This window comes from Nycticebus coucang, chromosome X, assembly GCF_027406575.1.
Source record: "Nycticebus coucang isolate mNycCou1 chromosome X, mNycCou1.pri, whole genome shotgun sequence".
Classification (NCBI taxonomy): domain Eukaryota; kingdom Metazoa; phylum Chordata; class Mammalia; order Primates; family Lorisidae; genus Nycticebus; species Nycticebus coucang.
Window position 1 is genome coordinate 134,085,661 of NC_069804.1, and position 16,735 is coordinate 134,102,395.

The following is a 16,735-nucleotide window of genomic DNA, read 5'->3' on the forward strand; positions in this document are numbered from 1 at the left end:
ATCACACACTCCCAAAAGGGCTGATGAAGGGCCTCCTTTGGAATACACCTTACTCACCTGATTTTACTTCCTGATACATGCTTTTCCACCAGGCCCTTCACAAACCAAGATCACTTCCCCGTCGATGCTTTTGCTTTGGCATTTCGCCTCCCTTATGGCGACCTAGGCTCCTGCCTACCTCCCCAGAGTTACGTCCTGCCTTCCATTCCCAGTTCCCATGCTCTTTCATGCCTCCATACCTTTGGCAAGTCTTCATCATTCAGGACCTTCTCACTGCCTGCAGGGCACTTAGTGTCTCTGATTCTGAGACACAAAATGCCAGTAGCACACCAAGTCTTTGGGATGACCCAAAACACTCTCAGACATTTCTAAAAGGTCTCTAGGAGTGAGCAGTGCCTACCCTGACTGAGAATCACTGGCGAGGCATTTTTTTTTTTTTTTGAGACAGAGCCTCACTGTGTCACTCTTGGTAGAGTGCTGTGGCGTCACAGTTCACAGCAACGTCAAACTCTTGGGCTTAAGAGATTCTCTTGCCTCAGCCTCCCGTGCAGCTGGGACTACAGGCACCCACCACAACGCCCAGCTATTTTTTGGTTGCAGTTGTCATTGGTGTTTAGCAGGCCTGGGCCAGGCTCAAACCCACCCGCCATCTTCGGTATATGTGGCTGGCGCCCTACTCACTGAGCTACAAGCACTCAGCCACTAGCAAGGCATCTTTCTGAGCATCTGACAACTTCTTAGCAAGAATTTTCCTGGTTTAGAGGTTTGTTGGTTTATAGAGTGGTGCATTTTAAGTTCTCAGTAAAAATTCATTAAATAAAGGGTGTTTCCTCCGCCTTTCTCTTTCCCTCCTTAGTAAACTCCTATTCATCCTTCAAAATCCAGGTCAATAGTCAGACATTGGACCTGGTCTACTCATGCATTCCTATAGCAATCTTTATAAACCTCTCAGTGCTCTTATTATATTTTTAAAGAACATTTGTCTTGCACAATCAAATGGTGAATTCAGAGCACAACAGCCATGTCCTATTCATCTTTGCAGTACCCATACTAAACCAAGCTCCTGACACACAGCTGGTGCTCAATAAATGGCTGCTGATGAATGAGCAGCAGGTGCCTAATATGTACTTACTTGAATGATTACACTTCCTCAGGGCAACACCATCAGTTCCTCAGAACGAAAAAGCTACATAGATGGCCAGAATTCTTAATCCAGTGGGCATTCGCTGAGCCACTATGGTATGCCTAGCACTATGCTGAGTCCCCAGGAGGACTACAGCAAAAATAGAGAACTTGAGCCCAGTCTTCCACTCATGTCAGAGTGACCTGGCATAAACACACATTAGAAAACAAAACCAAACAGCTAAAATTTTGTAGACAAGGCAAATTTGATTTTGATTTTGAAGGAGATGGTGGGCGTAGATTCTCTCTTTTTTTTTTTTTTTGAGAGTCTCACTATGTCATCCTTGGTAGAGTGCTGTAGCGTCACAGCTCACAGCAACCTCCAACTCCTAGGCTTAAGCGATTCTCTTGCCTCAGCCTCCCACGTAGTTGGGACTACAGGCGCCTGCTGCAACACCTGGCTATTTTTTATTACAGTGTCATTGTTGTTTTAGCTGGCCCAGGCTGGGTTCGAACCCACCAGCCTCGGTGTATGTGATTGGCGCCATGACCACTGTGCTACAGATGCTGAGCCAGTGGATGTAGATTCTTAAAGAAGCCAAAAAGCATAGTCCAGATTAGGGACTGTCACGGATCATGGACAAAGCAATTAGGAACAAGCAAGTCTCCTGGGTGGGTTTTGGTTGCTGGTGGTGAGGAATCAGGAATCAGGCTTGGCTGGGATCAAGTGGGAACTGATGGGATAAAAAGTTGGAAAAGTGTGACTCCCTGGTCCTCTCCCTGCTCCCGAGATGCCCTACTCCTGCCCAGCCTAAAGCCCCTGGATCCCCAGCTGATGACGCGCAGCAGTGGCAGGATTTATTTAGCACACTGGGTTGGACTCAGATAATTACTTAATTGATTTTGCTTAAAAATAGAGTTGGCAAGGAACGCCCACAGGATTTATTTTTGCTCTGGCTGCTTAATAAAGCCTTGGAACACGAAGGGAAAGGGGATGATAGGACAGTCCAGTGCCACCTGGGCCTGGACCCCCCCAGGTCTCAACCAGTGATGAGGTTGCTATGGTCCACACTGGTGGCAGTGGTGCTGTTGTAACATCAGGTAATTTCCTGAGCACAGAGGGAGTTGGACAACTGATGTCCGTCTTTCTCACAGACAAAAGCCCTATACCACACCTGATGGCTTGTTCAGGAGGAAGAGAAGCAACTCGGGGTGGGTCCTGCCTACTCTGGGGCATTTGTGTTCTGACAGACTGCAGCAAGGGTTTGATTCTGCCTGTGGCCTAGCTGTAGTATAAAGAGAGGGGAGCTATGGTGGAGGAAGGAGAGATTGGAGAAGGGACAGTGGAAGGAAGATGAAAAGAGGGGAGGGGAGGGAGTTCTTCACTGAGTGGCTTGGCCTGGGTTGATTACTCTACAATGTTGGGATCGGATGCACCTGTCCGTACTTCCCAAATCAATTCATATGTCCTCTGGGTTTTCAAGGGCTCAGGACACAAATTTCCCCTTAATGACTTGGACTTCATACCGTTCGCTTTCCTCTTTGCTCACCAACCCTTGCTTCTCTTCAACCTTTTCTGCTGGGGTTGACATGGGTCCCAGCCACCAACAATTCAGACAACTTGCACAGTGGGATCCTGTAGCCCCCATGCTTTCCAGCCTTCCGTACAAAGGAAGAGGAGGGCATGGGCTCAGTTTGGGGATCAGATTCAGGGAAATGGAGATGGAAGACACCTGTGTCCTCTAGCCCTTCTGAATGACTCTGCCTCAAAGAACTAGAGAAGTGCTTGGCCTCCCGCTGATTTCCCCACTCAATCTGGGCCTGCTATCCTCTCAACAACTGCAGCTGTGCCTCAGTATGTAAATGCCAAGGGCTCCCTGATGGCCCTGCCTGCCACAGCCTGCAAAAGCACACAAGTGCCTGTTTCAGCTATCTCCTCCACCCCCACTGGACTATTACCAACTTCTGAAGATTCCTAGGGTACTCTGGGCTCGAACCCATGACTGCTCAGCACAGATCTTTGTCCTCTCCACCCACTTCTTATTTGCACATCTGGAGAAGACAGCTCACTGCATGTAAACCCACAAAGCAGTGGGAAAGACTGCAACCAGGCAGGATTCCCCTCCCCGCTATGTGGTTAGCTGCGTGGCGTGGGCTGTCAGAACATTGCCTGCTCCTCCATACCATACCACCTAGGAGCAGGTTTTATATTGTCTCAATCTGAACCACATGTACCCTATAAACATCACTGAGAGATATCCAGTGCCATGAAACATGTATTTATTTTGCCTCCCCTCTAACACTGGGAACACAGTAGATACCTAATAAAAACGTGGTACTTTAATGAGAGTCTGTATCATTTGCTCTAGGCAGATTCACCCATCACGGCAGTCTTCTCCAGCCAAGATGTGGGGTTGCAGGATCACGTAAATGTGAAGAGAGGTCAATTTCAGCAGCCACTTATTCCCCAGATCTTCAGAAAACCATTACTTCCTTTCTGCTTCTATCAAGTAGCCAAAAGATGGTCATGGAGCACTTGTTCTGGGTGTAAGCTATTGTATTAGGGATGTAAATTTCTCTAAGCAACAGGAGGATCTTGATGGAATCAATCGATGCCCAGAGCCATTCTGGATATCACATACTCCTCCTCACTCACTATCCCCTCCACCCACAGACCAGGACCCTCCTACTCCTTTCAGAACACCACCTGTGCACCTTGAGTAGCCCCAGAGGGAGACTTGACAGCCAGGACAACTCTGGCCTGGGGCAGAGGGGAGAGAGCCAAAGCTGCACTTACTGCATTTGTTTCTTCAACTGCCACCTGCTCAGAAAATCGAACCTTCGCAGGATTGGACCTCAGCTTGGCCTTCTTCGCAGCACTGATGAAGGCAGATTTGGGGGACTGAAAAAAGAACAGAGAGCTGGTGAGTTCCCCGTTCCTGGGGAAAACTTGATCATTGTCATGTCAGAGTTAAGATGTCCCAGTACAGGTCCACTTTGCCTTACTGATTAAGGAGTCAATAAGAATTGATTACCTACTGGGTGCAAGGCGATGTGCTAAGTGCTTTGCTATATGAGTGGTGTGTTTGGAAAAAGTGGGCATGAATTGAATTGAAGTAAATTGAATCCCAATATTAATGCTCTATGCCTAGGGGAGATTGTGAAAATGTTTTAGTAATGACGTACATTGAATTTTTATATATTTGGTTTTCTTCATGTGAGATATATCTAAATGGTGAGTTTTATTACACCTGAACATAAGCATCTCAAAGCATTTACAGAAATGGTCTTATCTCACAGATATGCCCTGCCTATAAAGAAGGCGCATGACAGATATTATTTTAGACATGGGAGAAAGGAGACCGAGCACGCCAGCATGATTTATCTATAGTTGCAATGCTATTTGGGAACAGAAATGTGGGAGCTTTAATCCAGGTTTTCTGACTTTCTGGTTCTGGGCTCTGCACCACTTTGTTTATCCAATGCTATAAGAAATGCCCAAATAATCAGCTAGGTTCTTTCTTTCTTTCTTTCTTTCTTTTTTTTTTTTTTGAGACAGAGTCTCACTACATTGCCCTGGGTAGAGTACCGTGGCATCATACCTCACAGCAACCTCAAACTCTTGGGCTCAAGTTATTCTCTCCCAAGTAGCTGGGACTACAGGTGCCTGGCACAACCCCTGGTTATTTTTATTTTTATTTATTTATTTATGCAGGTTTTGGCCGGGGCTGGGTTTGAACCCGCCACTGGGTTCTGGGGGCATATGGGGCCGGCGCCCTACTCCATTGAGCCACAGGCAACACCCTTTGTTGGTTTGTTTTTGAGACAGAGCCTCAGCTGTCACCCTGTAGGGTGCTGTTGCGTCACAGCTCACAGCAACCTCCAACTCCTGGGCTTAAGTGATTCTCTTGCCTTGGCTTCCCAAGTACCTGGGACTACAGGCGCCCGCCACAATGCCTGGCAATTTTTTGGTTGTAGTTATCATTGTTGCTTGGCAGGCCTAGGCTAGACTCGAACCTGCCAGCTCTGGTGGATATGGCTGCCGCTTTAGCCACTTGAGCTACAAGCGCTGAGTCCCCTGGTTATTTTTTGAGAGGAGGTCTTGCTCTGGCTCAGGCTAGTCTCAAACCCGTAGGCTTAGGTAATCCACCTGCCTCGGCTTCCAAAGGGCTAGGATTACCAGGCATGAGCCACTGCTCCTGGCCAGGTTCCTTATTCTTAAAAAGTAGCCCACGGGCCAGGGGCAGTAGTTTGTGCCTGTAATCCTAGCACTTTGGGAGTCAGAGGCTGGAGGATGGCTTGAGGCCAGGAGTTTTAGACCAGCCTGAACAAGAGGGAGATGCTGTTTCTATTAAAAAAAAAAAATTATACATATATAGAGAGGGGGCCAAACAATGTATACATTTTTAAGAAGGAAAAATTCATAATACTTAATATATACCAATACCAATACACACACTCACACAAACAATGGCCAGCATGGTGGTAGACACCTGTAGGCCCAGCTACTCAGGAGGCTAAGGCAGGAGGATGACTTGAGCCCAAGAGTTTGAGGTTGCAGTGAGCTATCATGACACCGCTGCACTCTAGCCCAGACAACAAAGCAAGACCTTGTCTCAACAAAATAAAAATAAAAACAAAAAAGTTGCCCAGAAATTCAGCAGGAAGCATGATTAGCAATCACTGATAACTAAGCCTTTCCTGGGAGCTCCTGGTATTCCAAGCCCCTCCTGAGTTCCGTGTAGCCTAGTAGCCAGGAAATGCAGGAATCAAGCTGACGGGCACCCTCATGTCTTTGGGGGACATTTCTTCATTCATATGATAGGTTTAGGAAGAGCCTACAACATGCCAGGCACTGTTCTAGGTGATGAAGGATAGAGCAGCGAACAAGACAGACAAAACTCTCTGGCCTCAAGGAGCAGCCTTTCTAGCAGGGGCAGATAGACTATAAACATGTATCTTTTAGGCAGCAAATAAGGACTGTGAGGAAAAATGGGGAAGGGAAAGGGACTATACAAAAGTGTGAGTGACGATAGGAGTGGTGGGAGTGTTATTTTAGCAATTTCAAAATACACATTATTATTAACTATGGTCACCATGCTATGCAATAGATCTCAAAAAACTTATTCCTCCTGTCCCACTGAAACTTTGTACCCTTTGAACAGCATCTCCCCATTCCCTCCTTCACTCCAGCCTGGTAGAATGGTAATCACCTTTCCACTTCTTACTTCTATAAGTTAGACTTTTTAAGATTCCGCATGTAAGTGAGATCTGTCTTTCTGTGCCTGGCTAATTTCATTTAGTACAAATGTCATCCGAGTTCATACATGTTATCACAAATGACAGGATTTCCTTCTCTTCGATGGCTGAATAGTATTCCATTGTTTATAGGTACTGTATTTTCTTTATCCACTCATGTGTTGATAGACACTTAGGTTGATTCCATATTGTGGCTATGGGGAATACTGTTGCAATGAACATGGGAGAGCAGACATCTCTTCAACACCCTGATTTTAATTCCTTTGGATCCCCAGAATTGGGATTGCAGGGTGTTATTTTAGACAGGATAGTCAGGGAGGACCTCTCGGAGGAGGTGAAATTTAAGCAGAGACTTGAAAGAAGTGAGAGAAAGAGAGCCATGGGACTATCCGGAGAAAGGCTTCTGGACATAAAGAACAGTAAAGGCCGTGAGGTGAGTGCAGGGTTGGGGTATATGAGGAACTAGCAGGAAGGAAGCCCAAGGTGGGTAGAGTACAGTGATAGATGGGGTAGGGGAGGAGAAGTGATCAGAGAGGCAGCTGGGGGCTGGGTCACATCAGGCCTTGTAAGCCATAAGGAGAACTTTGGGGGCAGTGTCTGTGGCTCAAGGAGTAGGGCGCTGGTCCCATATGCCAGAGGTGGCGGGTTCAAACCTAGCCCCAGCCAAAAACCAAAAAAAAAAAAAAAAATAAGGAGAACTTTGGATTTCACTCCACTGGAGGGTTTTTTGTTTTGTTTTATTTTGTTTGAGACAGAGTCTTACTTTATCGCCCTTGGTAGAGTGCTGTGGTGTCATAGCTCACAGCAACCTCAAACTCTCGGGCTTAAGCGATTCTCTTGCCTCAGCCTCACAAGTAGCTGGAACTATAGGCACCTGCCACAATGCCTGGCTATTTTTATTTTTTGGTTGTAGTTGTCATTGTTTGGCAGGCCTGGGCTAGATTCAAACCTGCTAGCTCCAGTGTATATAGCTGGTGCCCTAGCAGCTGAGCTACAGACGCCGAGCCCCACTGGAGGGTTCTGATCAGACAGGGTCTGGTGTGCATTTTATTATTTTATTTTATTCATTTATTTATTTATTTTTTGAGACAGAGTCTCAGTTTGTTGCCCTTGGTAAAGTGCTGTGGCATCACAGCTCACAACAACCTCAAACCCTTGGGCTTGAGTGATTCTCTTGCCTCAGCCTCCCAAGTAGCTGGGACTAGAGGCACCTGCCACAACACCTGGCTATTTTTAGAGATGAGGTCTCGCTCTTGCTCAGCCTGGTCTCAAACCTATGAGCTCAGGCAATCTACCTGCCTTGGCCTCCTAGAGTGCCAGGATTACAGGCGTGAGCCACTGCACCCAGCCTTATTTATTTTTTTGAGACAGAATCTCACTGTGTCACCTGGTTAGAGTGCCAAAACGTCACTGCTCACAGCAATCTCAAACTCCTGGGCTTGAGGCATCTTACTCTTGCTTCAGCCTCTCGAGTAGCTAGGACTACAGGCACCTGCCACCACACCCGGCTAGATTTTCTATTTTTAGTAGAGATAGGGTCTTGCTCTTGCTCAGGCTGGTTTTGAACTCCTGAGCTCAAGCGACTCACCTGCCTCAACCTCCCAAAGTGCTAGGATTACAGGTGTGAGCTACCATGCCAGGCTGGTGTGTATTTTTGTTTGTTTGTTTGTTTTTGGCCGGGGCTAGGTTTGAACCTGCCACCTCTGGCATATGGGACCGGCGCCCTACTCCTTGAGCCACAGGTGCCACCATAGGCTGGTGTGTATTTTAAAATGATAACTCTGGTTGCTATGTAGAAATCAGAGTACAATAGCACAATGGCAAAAGTAGAGAGACCAGTTAGAAGTGTGTAACTGCAATGGTACAGTTAAAATATGATGGAGGCTTGGGCTAGGATGGTAATAACAGGAAAGATGAAAAGTGAGTGAATCCTGCATATGCATGTTTTTCTTAAGTTTGTTTTTTTTTCAGTCATCTTTCTCAGGTTGAAAAATTCTGCATGTATTTTGAAAACTAAATCAAGGTGATGTGTGGATGGATTGGATATCGAGGGTGAGAGAAGAGAGGTCAACCGCAAGAATGGAATTGCCATTTACTGAGATGAGGAGGACTAGGGAGCAAAGCAGATTTGGGTGGGACTACTTCAAACCATGCCCATCCTCCACCCCACCCCCACCCCACCCCCCTTGAGTACTGCAATAAGGAATTCCTTTGTGTTAAGGCCCTGAAGGTCCCTGCTGGCTGGGAAGGCAATACATTAAGCTATTATCGTCCATTTACACTGCTGTTGAGATTCATTTACCAGATCAGCCACAGGAGGGCAGGGCCCTAAGATAAAGACACCCAGAAACAAATGTCCTTATCACATTGTGGGCCCTGGTCCCAGCTGTGTTCTCTGTTGGAACCAGCAATCTTATTCCCCATGGAGAGCGGATTGCAAAAAGCCACCTGTTCCACCTGAGTACAGCAGGAACCCAAGCAGTCTCAGTCCTGGCTGCACAGTAGAAACTCTGGAGAAGCTTCTAAAAAGACCAAAGCCCAGGCCCCACCCCAGATCAATTATATCAGAATTCCTGGGGGTGGGGCATAAGCATTGGTGTTTTTTTTTTTTTTTTTTTTTATAGCTTCTAATGATTTCAAAGTGCAGCCAAAAAATGAGAACCACTGAGCTAAAGGAACCTTAGACTTCTCATCCTGACCCATGGAAGCAATTTGTTGGCAGCAGATGATATAGAGCAGTGGTTCTCAACCTTCCTAATGCAGTGGCCCTTTAATACAGTTCCTGTGGGTTGCGACCCACAGGTTGAGAACCATTGATACAGCACAACAAAATCCAGGGCTAGAGATTGCTGCAGAAAGTGATTACAGTATTGATTATTCATGGAGTTGACATAAATGCCTTTGTGTGTTGCATGGCCTGGTGCTCTAATACTGGGCGGGGGCTGCAGCCTGAGGCAGGAGCAAGAGGAAGGGGCAAGAAGGAAAGATCTATAACTCTGCCCAGGGATCTTTGCTTGACTCCATCTTTTTTTTTTTTGCAGTTTTTTGGCCAGGGCTGGGTTTGAACCCGCCACCTCCAGCATATGGGGACGCACCCTACTCCACCACAGGCGCTGCCCACTTGACTCCATCTTAATAGCCATCTCCAAGTGCCATAAACATGAGGCAAGAGGAATCTACATTCAACTCGACTGTCACCTTCTCTCTTCTCTGTGATCATCTGCTCTCAGATGCCTCCATGGCACAGCGAAGCATCCACAGAGACTTGAATGGGCCACGAAGACCATCCTTCATCTTCGCATATGAAACAAAGGCCCAGGGAGAGGATACAGTTTCCCCAAAGTATCAGAATGATTGAGTAGCAGAGCCAAAACCAGAACCCAGACTTCCTGAGTCTGGGATTGTGATTGCTACCCCTCACAGCAAGCTGAAGCTGGGAGTCCATTCCTGATCTTTCATCCACTGGTTCTGGTTCTTCCTTGGTCCTATTTGATGGATTCCAACAAATGAAGAACCTCAACTAGTATCCTTTTATGTATTCACCACAGTGGTGGGGACGGCATCCTTTCCCTCCCTACCCCACATCTCAGATCAGAGCCTGTACTAGAGACTCTTCGTCCCACTGCAAACCAAAGATTCGGATATTTATAGGAGCAAATCACAAAGGAGGAAGTGGAATTGCCAATATTTTCAGGGATTATAATCATTTCTAGGTGTCTGTTTCAGAGTTATTTTCAGCTTGTTTATGCTTCATTCCTCATTGACTCTAGGCGTATTGGTCACTAAGACTCCATCCTTTTCTCGGCCTTCAGCTTTGATCGTTGATTGTGGCTCACTCATTGCCAGCTGGTCTCTGCTGGATATTACGGAGTCATATCTAACCTTAGGTTTAGACACAGGTGAGGCCTGCCTTGTAGTGTGATATGAAGGGGCTCCCAAAGGTCTCCCTGTTCCAAAACATCTTCAAAGCTCAGTTGTGGAGCCTAAAGTTCTTAATATTAGGGACATTCCTTTGAATTAAAATATTAAGAATTGGGAAGGCTCTGGTCAAAATTTGAATGTGATACCAGGGAGGGGTAAATAAACAAGCAACTTATAGTCCTGCATGGCCCAAATCTTGTCTACCACCTGGTTTTGTAAATAAAGCTTTATTGGAACACAGCGATGATCTTCATTTATGTATTGCCTATGGCTGCTTTGATGCTACCACGCGTGGCCTGCAAAGCTTAAAATATTTATTATATGGCCCTTTACAGAAAAAGTTGGCTGACACTTGCACCAACTCATTAGCATGCACTAACCTGTTGTTCTAAACTTTCCTGATAAGAATCATTGAGAAGTGCTTGTTAAAACACAGGTGCCTAGGCCCATACCAGACTTGAAAAGTCAGAATCTCTGGGAGAATCTGGCCTCCAAATCTGTATTGTTGAAGATGTCCTAACTCATTAAGAATAGACTAATTAAGTACCATAAGGCTGGGTCATCTTAACTCTTCACTGACCCTATTTTGCCTTCAAGCAGCTGGGAATCTCATTTTGCAACAGGCACCCTTTTCAGCTATAATGAATTTTGGCTTGAAACGCGGGACTAGAATTGCTAAATACCTCTGGGGCCACTGCAAATCCCTTGAAGCAAATATGAAGCCAACAGTCAGATGGAATAAGGAATAGAAGAGAGAACCTGTCTACCCCTCAAGGCTGAATTCAGCATCTGGTGATTTTCTGACCATTTTTAATTGGGCAGCTGTATGTATAGATGTCAGGGTTGTGATCACTCATATCTTGACGAAAGTCAGGTATCTGGCCAAACATTTTAGTGCAAGGCAGGGCACTGTGAAAGGATGAAGCTCAGGTTCCTGAAGCTTTCCCTTCTGATTCACCTTCCTACTGGCTCTTTGTCTTTAACACCTGAGCCTGTTCATCATCAATTCCCATAGCAACCATGTCATATGTCAGTCTATAACTCGGAGACTGTTTATATTATTTAAGATTGTTATAGGGATCAAATGTGCTTGTATGCGCAAAGTGCTTGTTGAAAACGATTTCTTATTGCCCCATTTCCTCCTACTACTTCTTTTTATTTTATTCACTCATTATCATCCTGTCATTGTCACTTGTTTGAGCAAGTGCAGGGTCATTTCATAACAACTGTGAATTTAGACCACTTGTGACAAGGCATATTAAATACTTGTGAGATTCGGGGTCGTCTGACTTTGGAAAGGGATGATGAGTTTCTTTTAGCTTAATATTTGAAAGCTGAGGCCAGTCCAGTTATGCTCATTGTCTAGGACAATGGAGGGCTATCCTGATTTCACCAGATCACAGATAAGGGAACCAGGGGGCCTTCCTTCCTGTACTCAAAACTGTCTAGAGATGAACATGTCCTCTTGCTGAATCCAAAGCCCCCCACAAGCCAGACTTGACTCTCTAAGTGCCTATCTCCACACCACCTTCTGCTGCATTTGGTGGTTCTGTTCACAGCTCCCTGAACACACTGGGCTTTTTCTGACTCCTGAACTCAACCTCGCGAGGTTTTCTCCCCATCTCCAGTCTTCCGAGCCCCCAGTGTCCCTTTTGACCAGCTAAATGCCATCTCTTCTTTAAATCCCAGTTCAAATTTTACCTTTATCATGCATCCTTCCCCAACTCTTCCATTCCCCTCCCTGATTTCCTACAGTACTCTTGCTAATCCACCCTGTCATAGCTCACCTCCCTAATAAGGTTGTACAAGCAGAAGTGAACATTTTGTATGTCTCCCCATACCAAGCACATAGTAGGCATAACACAAAATATATTACTTGATTACTAAGATTAATAATGAATTATTTCATTAATTCAGAAATATGATTTGAGTACTTACCATCTGCCAAGCACTATACCCCAAGAAGCTCTGTAGAAAACAGTTTTTCTGCAGTTATTCCCATTATTTTGGCTTTTTTTTCTGGGCAGGTGACTCCAAGCAAAAAGGATGCAGTCTCTTTGGGTACAGGCTAAGCTTTCAGAACCAGAAAACTAGGGGTTTCATCTGAAGGGATTGTCTATGCTTGCTTTACCCAGGGTCATTCTAGGCCGCAGCCCATTACTTTGTTTTTCTATTTTAAAATACTGAGGCTGGGCGCAGTGGCTCACACTTATAATCCTAGCACTCTGGGAAGCTGAGGCTGGGGAACTGCTTGAGGTCAGCACTTAGAGACCAGCCTGAGCAAGAGCAAGACCTCGTCTCTACTAAAAATAGAAAAACTACCTGGACATTATGGCAGGCACCTGCAGACCCAGCTGCTCAGGAGACTGAGGCAAGAGGATTGCTTGAATCTAGGAGTTTGAAGTTGCTGTGAGCTAGGCTGATGCCACAGCACTCTAGCCTGGGCAACAGAGTGAGAATCTGTCTCAAAAAAAAAATTACTGAGGACTTACTATGTGCTGATGTCTAAGGGTACCAAAATTAATAAATATCCAGTCAATCAAGGGGAATAACTGGTAATTCAAAGATCAAAGAACATCCTTAAAAACATAGAAAAGAAGTTTAATAAGTGGCTATCTATGTAGTACAATTTGAGGGGCCCTGGGAAAGGACTCCTGTGACCCCTGAATAGACCTCTATAATTGTTTGCCATGCTGTGGCCCCTGAAATTACCTCTACAATTCTTTGCCATGCTGACTCCCTCGGTTAAAAGGAAAATGTCAACTCAAAGAGACTATATATCAGAATCATTTTGGGAGCCTTTCATTTTTCTTTTCTTTTTTTTTTTTTTGAGACAGAGTCTCATTATGTCACCCTCAGTAGAGTGCTGTGGCGTCACAGCTCACAGCAACCTCAAACTCTTGGGCTTAAGTAATTCTCTTGCTTCAGCTTCCCAAGCACCTGGGACTATAGGTGCCCACCCCAACATCTGGCTATATTTTTTTGTCGTTGTTGTTGTCATTGTTGTTTGGCAGGCCCCAGACCAGGTTTGAACCTGCCAGCCCCAGTGTATATGGCCGGCACCCTAACCACTGAGCAATAGGTGCCGAGCCTTGGGAGCCTTTTCAAAAGACTAACCTGAGGGCCCCATCTCCAGAGCTTCTAATTCAATTAGGACTAGAGTCCAAATATCACTATTTTTAAGAGCTTCCCGGGTGGTTTTAATGTATAGCCAAGGTCAAGAACCATTACCAGACATGGTATATAGGAGTAGGTATAGACCATTATCAGCCATAGAATTGTAGGAGCTGAAAGAAGCCTAAGAGATCGTCTGGTCTAGTGTTTCCTAAATTTTACTGATCGTAAGACTCATCTGTGGATCATGTCACCGATACAAGCTTCTTGTGCCACATCCTGGACCCAGTGGAAGGTTGTCTTTTGGAAGAAGTGGTAATCAAAGCTTTAACAAGATAAGAGTTCAGTAGGAGGCAGCAGTCTCCTTGCCCCCAGGAGAGGCCAAGTGCCAGCTATGAACACAGTACTATTTTCTGTGATGCACTGAACACATGTTGGGGGTCTTCAAGAAGCTTTCACTATAGCTTGAGAGAGAAGATTCTCTCAGTTGAATCTTATTACTCATGGTAGTTACGTTCTATAAAGTCACTGTGAACACGGAATTAGTGAATACTGAACTGTGGCTGAAATATTTCAAAGAGATTATAATCTTAAATCCTAAAAGCAATTCATCTTGGTAGATTCTATGTAGATACCATATGCTTTATTTTATAAGGAGAAAATGAGGTTCACAAGTATTAAGTAACTTGCCTGAGGCTGCCCCATTCAGTTGCCAGAGTAGGACCCCTTCCAACTAGCCCCAGAACTAGAGCTTGCTTTTTGCGCTACTGGACTGCCCCTATTGTCTCCACCCTCTGGTCATCTCTGTCTGAGAGCTGACACAAGAAGGCAGAACGTCACCTTGTCTGACCTTAGCTGGGAACGTGTGCATAGGGCAACTCAAATTTCTCACACTTTGCATGCCTGCAAATGACCAGGAAAGCATTGTGACTATTGATTTGGGGGGTTATAAAGAAATTTTAGGGAGTAAGCAAATTTGCAAAAATGGACTCTGCAAATAATGAGGATCAACTATACTTTGATACAAGACTGACAATCAGTTAGGATGCACTGGTTTGGCCATACTGGTTGTAAGATATTGAGTAATTCTTCCACTGATTGGTTAGTAGCCATTGCCCTAAGCTTCCTGGTTAGTAGCCATTGCCCTAAGCTTCCTAGGTGCCACCTGATTTCTCCCTGGACATCTTTACAAATGTAGATCAACTAAGGGGTTAACACCTAACATAGGCGGCCTCCAAGACTCCAGCGCTATTACAGGCTTACATTCTGATGCGTGGGCACCTATGGTACAGTGCTTGGACTGTCTCCCCTGTGTGTGTGCGTGCTCACCCACTTCTATGCTCCAAGGTTTAGACAGCACAAGACCAAGAACTGGAATGTAAGCTCTGGGAGCCCAAGAACCATGTCTGTCCCATGCACTTGAGACTGCCCAGAATAGTAGGCATTCAACAAATGCTTGATGAATGAATGAATGAATTAGAAACTCTCATTAAGGTCAGTCAGGAAAAATTGTTTGGAAGACATGAGTATCAAGCCAGGTCTTAGAGAAAATAGACATGTATTAGAAGACATGTAGAAAAGTACAAGGACAAAAGTCACAGGGCAGTAAGACCTAAGACATTTACTTAAGGAGGAGGAGAAGGAAAGCAGTAGGGCCATGGCAAAGGGGCCATGGGATGGGGCTTGTGGAGGCATCAAAACTCTTCTGATGAGCAAGGGAGTGTTAGAGGCACTGGGAAGGGGAAAGTTGGGACAGAGACTGGGGGCAGTGTTAGGCTCTTCATTCTGCACCTAAGTTTGGATGCTTGAGTTTAGTTTGGGTTGCTTTGATGGCTAGAAGCTGAGTTTCCTTCATTCCTTCAACCAATATTTATTAGCACCTATTCTGTGCCAGGTGCTGTTCCAGGTGCTGGGGATACAGCAGTGACAAAATACAGTCTCTACCTGCATAGAGCTGATATTCTAAATGAGGGACATAAACAAGGGAATGGAAAATGGTATAGCCACTCTGAAAATAGTCTGGCAGTTTCTTAATAAACTAAACAGACACTATATGACCCAGAAATTGTTCTCTCGGGCATTTATGCCAGAGAAATGAAAACTGCTCATAAAAAATCCTGCGCATGAATGTTTACAGCAGCTTTATTTGTGGTAGTCCAAAACTGGAAACAACCCAGATGCCCTTCAGTGGGTGAATGATTAAATAAAATGTGGCACATCCACACCACGGAATACCACGAAATACTACTTGGCAATAAAAAGGAATAAAATGTTCATATATGTGACAAGTCAGATGAATCTCAAGGGCATTCCGCTCAGTGAAAAAAGCTAGTCCCCAAAGGTCACATACTATATTATGACTTTTACATAATATTCTAGAAATGATAAAATTATAGAAATGCAGAACAAATTAGTTGACAGAGATGGGGATGGGTGGAGAGAAAAAGGGTCTGGTTATAAAAGGGCAATTTGAGGGATCCCTTTGGTGATAGATAAGTATGTTGGCAGTGTTGGGAGATACACAAACTCACACATGTGTAAATTCGCTTGACCTGTATACACACTTTGAATCAATGTTGATTTCCTGGTTTTGATGTTGCACCATAGTTATGTAAGGTGTAACCACTGGGTGAAGGGTACGCAAGATGGATGATTCGGTAGTACATTTGCAACTTCCTGTGAATCTATAATGATTTCAATAGAAAAGTTAAAAAATATATAGTATTTCAGCTCTGACCAAAAAATAAGCAGTATCAGGAGGTAGTGACAGGTAGATGTTATCTTAGAAAGGGTAGTCAAATAGGGCTCTGCAAGGAGGTGACATTTGAGGAGACCTGATTAACAGAGTAACCCTGTTACTCTGGGTTACACTGAGTCTCTGATCACAGCAGTAAGTCTAACCATACAACAAGCATGGTCTGTGGGGAGAACTGGTAGCCATTTTCAAGACAGGAGATCGAGGGGTTGGGGATTGACTGCCCACTACCCAGTAGGCAACTGCAAATGTGCAGTAAAATAAGGAGGATGGGACTTCTGGTAACACCAATGGAGGTGATATCAGAGAGAGATCTGGAACTGAGAAAGGCCCATCTGCCTGGGAGCATTGTGTGTATGTGTATAGGAGAGTGCACGTGTGTGTGTGTGTGTATGTGTGAGTGTGTATATGTGAGTATATATATGAGTGTACTGTGTGGGTACATATGTGTGTGGGTGTATGTGGGAACATACTGTGTGATTCTAAGAGTGTGCATGAGTGTGCATGTGTATGTGTGCAAATGTGTGTGTGAAGTCCACACTGGAATAGAAAAGGACTGGGGGG

The 16,735-nt window shown here is 45.1% G+C and overlaps 1 protein-coding gene across 12 annotated transcripts in view; it reads right to left on the reverse strand.

The window, feature by feature from the left end:
* FRMPD3 (FERM and PDZ domain containing 3) overlaps positions 1-16,735 on the reverse strand; it is a 159,095-nt gene that overhangs the window by 64,076 nt on the left and 78,284 nt on the right. For 11 of the 12 annotated variants that reach the window (XM_053581094.1, XM_053581090.1, XM_053581089.1 and 8 more), the window contains one exon: positions 3,920-4,024. Coding sequence is in view for 6 of the 12 variants with exons in the window: in XM_053581089.1 (XP_053437064.1) it covers positions 3,920-4,024 (105 nt within the window). In the remaining 6 variants the exon portion in view is untranslated. Of the gene's footprint in view, positions 1-3,443; positions 3,503-3,919; positions 4,025-16,735 lie in introns of those variants that run through there. The other variant, XM_053581095.1, reaches the window with a different exon arrangement.